General features: G+C 33.1%; 1 protein-coding gene across 4 annotated transcripts in view; it reads left to right on the top strand.

The window, feature by feature from the left end:
- LOC145686642 (phospholipid-transporting ATPase ABCA3-like) overlaps positions 1-10681 on the top strand; it is a 274059-nt gene that overhangs the window by 216408 nt on the left and 46970 nt on the right. For 3 of the 4 annotated variants that reach the window (XM_081760118.1, XM_081760117.1, XM_081760120.1), the window contains one exon: positions 412-600. In XM_081760118.1, coding sequence (XP_081616244.1) covers positions 412-600 — 189 coding nt within the window. Of the gene's footprint in view, positions 1-411; positions 601-5468; positions 5549-10681 lie in introns of all 4 variants that reach the window. The other variant, XM_081760119.1, reaches the window with a different exon arrangement.

The raw sequence follows: 10681 nt of genomic DNA, 5'->3' as shown, positions 1-10681 counted from the left end.
ACGGGTTTTTTAGTTTTGATAGCTGTTGAGCCATTTCAAATTTCTAGGGGTGGCCAAAGACTTTTCAATGCAAACTGTATTAACACTTTGACCTGTCGCCATTTTGTACAAGTTTACTGTAGAGCGTCGAAACTTATTCCATCGTCTTTCTTTTGAAAATAGCTTCCAAACGATATACTACTTGACCCCCCTTGCCATTTAAGAATTTTGAGTTGGACCCTGTCTGGGACCCTCCGAGGGACCCTGGGGCAATTTTGTTTCCCTCAATACATGGTACTTAGAAATGATAGAACTATATATATATACTACTTAACTTTAAATTTGAATAATAATTCTTTCAAACTTTGCAATCGCATTCAGTGTAGTACTCAGAATATGGAGCATATAACGTTTGTATTCTTTGATTTACAGCCATGATTGCAGAAGCTCTTCCGAAGGTACATGGAATGTTCTATGTTGTTCCTAGCAGCGTTTTGGTGGAAGTAATAATACGTATGAAAAAACATTCGCTTGAATTTGTAAAATGCAAATTGCTTCTGCAGGGTTCGAAAAATGAAACGTGTACACTGGATGCTCAAGCAGATGTATTTGAATGTTGCGGTAAGTATATTACAAGTGCTTTTGCAATTTGTTTTGCCCTCAGTTTTAAAGTAAAGGAAGAAAATATATGAAATCGTAAGTTTAATGTCCGGTAATTATGTTTATAGGCAAAAGATTAGAATAAATATTAATAAATGTTGATGAAATAACATTAGACGAAATGTCCAGTTTCACTATACATGTTTTACATGTATTGACTATATTGACTATAACTATACATGCTTTTAAACATAACACACTTAACATACAATCAGTGTTGCTGAGTACAGTACTGAAAAGACACAAATCCCACTGTTTCCTCATCTGATAATTATATATTCCAAATTATTAATATTTACATCTTGTATGTGCTTATGTGTAGACCATTCAATTGCATATAAACCCATTTTGCTTTCCTACAATTTGTCAGAATCGATATTTGTTTATTATTAATAGAGGCAGAAGTCTCTTTGTAACTCGGATTTTGATATCTTGGACTTCAAATAACTAATTAACTTTCCACAAAGTTGAATTTTATTTTTTGTAGTAACACGCACTTTATTTGACCAACATATACTTTTAATTGTGATGAAGCATTATACAAGTTGCACTAGTAGCACACGCTACTAATCGACTTGTAGTTATACTGTGATGCTCGTTTCATTCCCCAGTACTAAACACAAACATGCTGTACTGAACTGCACAATTAAAAGTTCTGTACCTTTATTTTTAAAAAGTTTAACTGCTGAATATGCGTTAATTGTGGTATTTTATATGTCTTCATATTAAACAATGTATTATTTTATTGTACATAAATAAATTTTCACATTTCTTATTCACAACTCCCACACTTTTCTAATACGCCATTTCCTGAGGCGGATATACGTTTATTTCCTTAGTTGATTTTATCGAAAGTACACGATAGACTATTATCCAGTTGTTGGAGCATTAAGTCAAGATGTTTTAGAGAAATATATCAAATATATGTGTAGACTTTAATCCATAACCCCTTTCAATACTAAATAAATAAAAATATAATTAACACAACAAAATACACTTACTCAATATCTTCTACTAAAGCTTTCAAAATTTTATTATTTAAATTTCATAATACTATCTGTATACACGTTATCTTTTAGGTAATTTGTTTTTACAGTAATTTTCATATGTTGCAACTTTCCATTTATGACTCCGTAGTTGTAAAAAGAGAGTTTAGGTTCTAGAGCGTGAAAACAAAATTATATAAACTGTATGTAAATATGATTGATGATCCAAATCAAAAACACGATCTTTATAAATATATAACTTTTAATGATACGATACTAAACGGCTTAAAATAATACGTATTATACAATCACTACTATATTGCTTTCATTTTAAACATTCTGATCATAATACTTGACAGTTACTTTAGCCGGCATTGACTCGTCACTATAATGTAAATAGTCTTATGTAAATTACGTAAATGGCCTAATGCGTATATGTTGGAAATGATCGAAGACATTTATATTTACGATATTTTCACTGAAGAAATTTATACTTACGATATTTTCACTAACTATTGATGAGTGTTCTTATTTTAAAATACAAATGAGTTATCTTCGTATCATATCATAAGTGGTGAAGAAAATTCACCTCTTAGTTCTTGGAGCTAATTATTCTATACGAAAATATAAAATTCCTATCCTGGGGATCTTGACACTGTTTGGCAAAACAACGATGCTAGCGAAAATACTTTTCTAATTTGAAAATCCAAAGTGTGATGCTGATACCGTTTTTACAAATATGTTATATACTTACTAACACTGCTGGTTTTGGTTTTCTAAAAGTAGCATGTCTAATATTTTAAAGAAAACTTAACTAATGTATTGGTACACGAGCTAAATGATGTTCTAGGCCATCTTTGTGAATACACATAGCCTATAAGATTTCTAAGCCGAGCGTGAACAATTCGCGTTCTAATTGGCTGAATCGGGACCACGTGTGTAAAAGTCACTAGTGTTTGTGCAAAATTCTGACCTATCTTTTATGAGAAACTGGCACTCTTAGAGTTCTTGAAAAGCGAATATAAAGAATCAATTGAAAAGTTTCTTTCTAAAACAACACGTCAGAAAAAACAAGTTTTGAGAAAAATGAGAACTATACTACACGCTATAGTTTATCCAAATACGTCTATTTGTTACTAATATATCAAGTGTAGGCAACAGCTTGACATGTACCGTTATCTTCCAAAATGTGTATCTACACGTAGCAAACACAATAGTGTTGTTAACTTCATGTGTCGTTTTAGAAAAAAAAAAATCAATTGTCTTTGCTCACCAATCCTAATGTAAGAAATGGGACAAACTGCTAAAGTCGCTGTCAGTGTGTCTAACTCCAAACACAAGTAACACAAGTAATTGTGAATATTGCTTAATAAAATATTTTCTTTCTTTCCTGTTTCTTAAGAAAAAAAAATAAACTGAGCTTTCAAGGATTCGTTTATCGGTAGTATTCGATTACATTTGTGGTCTGATCTTTCAATTGTTTCAGCGAAATATCTCCTCTCTTAGAGAACGATTACTTTCATTCCAATGATGGTTCTTGAAGGAAGCCACATCGGTAAAAACTACACTTTTATTGCTTCAAACTAAGGGAAGAAAATTTATCTAACATACTAATTGTTGCATGCAAGTATTAGAAAATTAGGTAAGTTTTCTCTCTTGGTTTGAAGCGTTAAAAATTTAGTTCTTACCGATGTAATTTACTTAACGAGCCGCCACTACTTTATTCTTTCTTTCATTGTGCCAATAGCTCACGCATTAACGAATAAAAGACGGTGAACATATTGCTAAGAGTTTCTTTCAGAACATTACTAACGTCAAAGACAAAAATCAAAATAAGGAAAAAAACGAAAAAGGAAGTAAAGAAAAGAAAAAAAGAAGAAAGAATGCTTTAAAATTTACGAGATTTACCAAGCAGGGTTAGGGTACATATCCGCCTTCTACATAGCCCGTGTCCGATTCTCGGCGGGGCCCTGTACTGTTCGGATTCGACTTTAAATTGTAAGTCCACGTCTCATGTTGCCTGAGCACAAATCCTCAAAACAACCAAACGGGTTAACTATAATAATTATTTTGACTTTTACTGATTCTAACGTATGATATTTGCGGGACTGAATTTAGATTCAAACGACATCGGAAGTGCCACTGTTCACCTCATCGACTCCGTAAAACTATGGGTTCGGCACTAACATTGGTTATTTTCGATCATTTTTATATATTTCCCCCTCCTCCTCCCCCAAGTTGCGGGGACTGAATGTGGATTTAAACTGCATTGGAAGTGTCATCTCGGCGACCTAGAACACTATGGATTTGCCTCTAATGACGGACATTTTAGATCATTTTTATATGTCTCTCCCTCCTTCTTCCCTAAGTTGCACCGTCGAAGTGAAATGACCAAAAGCTATCCCAGCCCCAACCTCATCTATGTTGAAACTTTGATCGAGATCGGTCGAGTGGTTCAAAAGTTTAGTCACTTGGTAGTTGGTGAGTACTTCAAATTATATGCCCGTATCCAAAATCACTCTATAAAAATTGTTGCAGAAGTACCGTAGGACTCTGAAACATGGATATTTGGATAGGGTACATACTAGTTCCTAAATGAACTCTTGACCCGACTACGGTAGGCCCCACAGTATTGAAGTTATGGGCCTTTAAAGTTCATTTTTTCATGTTTTCGGCAGCTTATAACTCCGAAAGGAAGCATTTGTGCACCCAGGTTGGTCTATACTTTTTGTCTTTTCTTTGGTGTCAGGAATCATCTCCCAAACGTTGTCGGTGTTGTTTTCAAACACCCTGTATATATACACTTAATATCAATGATCAAGTTAGTTAAAGATATTTTAAACAAATATAAAAAATGAAATGCAGTATTTGTTAACAATGTTCACGTAATGTGTCTAATGAACGTAATAATACAGTGCCAAAATTGTAATATAAGATTATTAATGTAAGTGTTTGTTTTAGTCTGATTTTGATTTCCTTAACTTAGTTAACAATCTGTGGATAAAATGGATTTGTTCTTACAGCTTCCTTTATTCAATTCAATAGTTTCTCGATCCGAAAAATTCTAAGCAATTTTTCGGAATTCGGACATGCTATAATTAATAAATTTTCAGTAATAGAGACATAATTAATTTACAGCAAATTACATTGAAAGTTCTTTTTACACTAAATTTTAATCTAATTCTTTAAAATCAAAATAATTTCCTTAACCTGTTTACTAGTTGGCAGTAAGTATTGAAAATTTGTTTTCAACAATGGAGTCAGCTATATTATTTTAAAAATTCCTTCGAATGCGAACTAGAAAAAACTTCTTTTAAATGTATATGCTAGATATACTACGATAACGTATGCAACTTGGGTTATCTGAGCAAGAGATTAAATTTAGTATATAGAATTTGGCGTGATGAATTCTTTTCTTTTTAATATGCCCAATGATGTTCTTTGCGTAAGCTATTGTGCATGCTACATTATTTTTCCATCAGTCCCATAGTTTTCATGCACAGAATATATCTAGAATTGGAAACACAAAGAACCATAATGTTGGGTTCTTTAAACATGAGCTTTAGCGGTAGAAAGAGTCCGCAAATCCTGTCATTGCTATAAATGTATGTAAAAGCGTTCCCTGACTGTTCATCGTTTATAATTTTTATTATTAAAATTAAGCGTTTCAAAATACAGAACTTCAAATCAAACTATTCTTATAGAGAAAAAGTATTATTTCTTCTATCATGTAATATAGAATTCCTTATTTTATAGTGAAGAAAATTTCACATTATTGAAAATTTCCAATTCTTACAACTTAGTAAGTGTTTAGAAATGAAACTAACCATGCCCTTACTTTAGTTGTAGGACTGATGGAAGGTAGTGGCTGCACAATGGCGAACGTAACGAACTATATCCCAGTTCACCGGTCTATGACTTACGTAAGTACAATATTAAGCATATAAGCAATTTATTTTAATTTTATATGTTCTTTCTTTGGATTATACATGATATGTTTTTCAATACATTTAACAAAGAAATGGATTAACGTAATATATTCAACTAATTAGATCGTGAAAATTGTAAATAGATAAATCCTATCATATTATTAGCATTTAAAGAGGGGGGGGGGAAGTGTCCAAAAATAACACATATCATTCAATAGACCTCATTGAGCCGAACAAAATTATATAGATAAGTGTAAATTCTTATGCACAGTTTTCGAGAAAAACCTTTTTTGTAAACCTTAAAATTGATGATAAGTATGCGAAAAAACAAACAGTACTTAAATTTGCGTACCGATAGCGCGCAGGTGCAATGTGGTATGAGCTGTGAGCGCCACATGTGTGTTCAGTTGTGTGTGGACTAGTGTAGTGTGCAGTTGGAGTGAAGATAATATTACCCATAACAGAGGAGAAAGTGTTTGTTGTCGAGCACTATTTTCGTTCATGCGGTGTGCAGGAGATGAGCGCGCACGTCTACTGTATTTCTCTGGAGTTACACTTACTGGAGTTACTTATGGCACGTTAAGATGAAGGTTTCATCAGCAACATATGGTTCAGTGATGAAACCCATGTGTACCTTGATCGCTACATCAATCGATCATTGATTATTGACCCATTCTTATATGATTTGCGCAGTTTTTGCCGCCCCAAAAATCTGTCGTTATAACAACAATGGATGCAGCAAGACGAAACTATTGTCCACACTGGAAGTGAGTCACTTGCCCTTCTGCCCACAAGAGTTTGGCCATCACTTGATTTCTCATGAAACGGATTTCCCATATCCTTCCCACTCCTCTGACCTCACGGTTCCAGATGCGTACAAATGGGGTATGCTGATGGAAGCAATATTCCGAACAGATAACCCCGTACCACTATACCGGAGCTAAGAGAGAAGATTCGGTCGCTTGTATTGTAGTTCCAGCAACGCGTGTTCACTAACACGTTCATCGATCTACAGAACCGCTATGAAGAATGTGTGCAACGTAACGGTCAATATTTTGAGCACGAACCCAGGCACGATTCCTCTTAAATGTTGAGTATTATTTAGTTGACATCCATTTGACAACATTTCTTATGTTTCATTATGTTGTACAACAAATAAATAAATAAATGTCAACAATGTGATTTCAGTACTGTTTCTTTTGCCGCATACTGTAGTATGACAACCACGCTGCTACCTATTAAGAAGAAAATGATATTGAAGTGTACACTAATTAAGATTTTCATTATGACACTACGAAAACGACGATGTATATTGTGGTTAATGAGATGTAGCCCGAAATCATGATTAAATCTTAAACTTTATTTATTTATTTATTTATTTATTACTATAGTGTTGTCTAAATATTAGATATATACAGGTGAAGTTTTTTAACTTGACACTGCAAAATGTCTGAAGAAATATGCATCCGACGAAAACTTTTCAAAATGAAAAGTTAATATGTTCGTTGGGAAAATTTACCTGTGATAAAATTACCTTGTCCCCTTCCCCGGGAGGGTTGGATGGGTATTCTAAAAATTCACACATTTTTTCAGAATAAATCGGAGAATGTTTTAGGGATAGCACTTGATATATTTTGTTCATTTTTCTGTTAGTAAAAATTAGATATACAAAGTATAACTATTAAATATCTTCTTACTAAACATGTCATGCTTCAAAAATGCTATTAAATTATCCACTCTAAAAGATTTCTATTACTTTAAGTCAGTTTTTGCTTCATAATTTTTTCACTTTTATCTTCTCGTATATAATGTTAGTTTTCGGTATATTAAAAAATTACAGTAAGTGAATGAAATATACATGGATTCCAAATATGGGTATCGCGAGCGAAGCGAATAGAAGTAATACAGAGATGTCAGTATATGTTTTTAATAATAATAATAATAATAATAATAATAATAATAATAATAATAATAATAATAATAATAATAATAATAATAATAATAATAATAATAAATAAGTAAACGAAAAATCAAATTCGAAAAGAAATGAAGGAAATGATCCACTTAACGTAAGATTGACGACACCTGAGAACCCGAGAACGGAACTCACAGTTTAACGAAACATCAGAAACGGAAATATAAAAAACCAAATTTATGAAGGATATTCAAGTAAAATTTTGTGCTCTTTACAGTAAATATATGCATATGGACGCGAATGAGAAAACTCCACTAAGGAAACCAGAACACATTAACGGGAGATAATAAAGATATTCACTACGTAAACATTCAGATTATACCAAACTATACCAATCAATGTAAAAATCCAGAACAACTTCACCATATCACCTACTGTGCTGCAGCTACAATGATGAACGTAACCCAGGTAAAGGAAAGAAATACAGAAAAATCCGATAAGCCAGTTAGTACAAATAATCAAAAGGAACCAAGGAGACAGGATATCCAAATGGCAGACTCGGCTTGAAAGACGAATAAATTTCTTAAGAATAAAAAAAGCTGACAGTACAAAGAGGGAAATAAACCACGAATCTGAAGAAAAAATAGAACACATAAGTTAACCGTTAGAAATAGAAAGTATAACTGATTTCACAATCATAAAAGTTCTGGATAGACTCATAGCTGCATATGCAGGAAGGCTCTGAAGATAAAAGAAAACGACTGCTCGAAAGAAACAAAATAATGATTTTCAACAAAACCCAAAACCGTTCTACCGGAAACTCAGGACAAGAAAACTGATCAAACAGAACTGCCAATGACCAATGAAATCACGAACAATTGGTCTCAGATCTGGGAACAAACTCGAGCAATAACACTAAAAGTAATACTTTTAAAGGAGAAACAATTAGATTCAAACAATTCAAGGTATGGAATATTTTACATTACAGAAACAGACATCAGAGAAGCAATTGGAAAAGCAGCAAATTGGAAGTCTCCTGGTCCTGAGCATATTCAAAATTTCTGGTTCAAATAATTCACAACACTACACAGTAGCATCGCTACGTACTATAGCCGCATTATTCAAAATACAGGAAATATTTCTAGCTTTCTAACAACCAGAAAGATATTTCTCTTACTAAAATATAGAGATACTAAAATCCCTGAAAATTAAAGGCTGGCGACATGCCTTTCTACAATATATATATATATATTCAGTTAAATTAATGTCATGTATTTGTACATGACATTAATATATATATATACTCTCACCGGCAATAAAACAGCATTATGACAGAAGTACAGAAAGGATGCTACAGGGCCAGCAAGGTATGCAAGGATCACATTATAATAAATAGAATACTTACTGAACAAGCTACATCCCGGAAAAGAAACCTAGGTGTAGCATTTATAGACTACTAAAAAACTTTCGATTCAATTCCACTCTAATATTTAATAGACGTACTACAAATGTATAAAATACATCCTAGGATTTACAGATTTTTGGAAGCATCTATGAAACAATGGATCACAAAACTTTATCTATCCAATGAACGGAACAGAATAGTATCATAGAAAATAAAGTTAAAGAGAGGCATATTCCAAGACGACTATTTTAGTGACCTACGGTTCTGCATAGCTCTCAACACTCTCAACAGATCTTTAGCAAACACGTCTTACAGCTTTAAAGTAAAATCACGCAACAAATCTTGTAAAATCAATCATCTGCTATACTCAAATGACTTAAAGCTCTACGCCAACTCTCCAAGTCAACTACACAGATTACTAGAAATAGTAACAGCTTTTTGCTCTAACATCTGTATTAATTTAGAAATTAACAAATGTAAGCTAGTACATCTTCAAAGAGGGAAAATAACAAACACCGAAGGATTTTTAATTGATGAACATCACAAAATAGAAGACTTAAAAGGAGAACAGTAAAAGTGCCTAGGAATAATGCAGCTTCGAGGCATTGAACACAACACAATGGAACATATATTACAGAAAGATTCCAGTCAAGAATTAAGGCGATACTCAGAACACTTCTTACTAATGCTTACTCAGTTAAAGCCATCAACACATTTACAGTACCCTTCATTACATATTTATTTGGCTTAATCAAATGAATTGAAACTGATGTAATTAATTTAACACAAATGATCCAGACTCTAATGACAGAAATCAGGATGAAATGCCCAAAAGCTGCAATAGAGCGAGTGATATTTCCCACTGAAGAAAGTGACATTGGTATCGCAGGTGTACCAAAACTCCACAAAGAACAAACTGAAGACCTTCGCCAATATTTAATCAACAGAAAAGAAACCAACCATCTATTTCATATAATATGTGATACAGACTCAAAAGCTGCGTCACTCCATCTAGCGGTAGCTTTTGGAATCAGATGAACAAAAGCACAGCGAATGAAAATCAAAAGAACTCCATGGAATCTTTATCAAGAAAAATGGACTCTTTTCTGAAACATTTATGATGCCCATCCAGAACCGAATAACAACAACCCGAGGCTACTGTAAATACATACTGAAGCAAGAAATACCGGATGAAAAATGCTGAAAATACGAAGAAACATTAGAAATAATTGAACACATCACAGGTTCATACAGTATGATGGCTCCCATAGATTATAAAAGAAAACACAACAATGTTGCGAAACGTTTTCATCAGTTTTTGGCACATAACATGGAATTAATCAGTCATACTAAGCTATACTACAAATACCAGCCAGGTCCAGCACTTGAAAACAACAAATATAAATTCTATTGGGAAAAAGCGAAATCAGAACAGATGTAACGATACCTGCAACTAGACACGACAACACTATTATCATAAAATAGACCAAGAAGTAACTTTCATAGATGTAGCAGTACCATTGACTCATAAAATATGTACAACATTCAGTACGAAAATATAGACCTGGCAGACGAGATCAAGAAGTTATAGAAATGTCAGAAAATTACAGCAAGACCAATCATTATTTCAGCTACAGCAATTGATTCTGAAAGTACTGTGACGTAACTGAAACAGATAAATGCAAAATATTTCCTAAGAAACCTACAAAAATTAGTAATACTAGATACTTGTCATATGGTCAGGAAGTTCTTGGCAGAGACGGTTGTCCGATTATTAAGGTGAAACCGGTTTAAACCGAGAAAAAGC

Source organism: Thermobia domestica, chromosome 5 (genome assembly GCF_964235325.1).
Source record: "Thermobia domestica chromosome 5, izTheDome1.hap1.1, whole genome shotgun sequence".
Taxonomy (NCBI): Eukaryota; Metazoa; Arthropoda; class Insecta; order Zygentoma; family Lepismatidae; genus Thermobia; species Thermobia domestica.
Note: the sequence above shows the minus strand (reverse complement) of the source record. Positions and strands in the feature narration are given on the sequence as shown.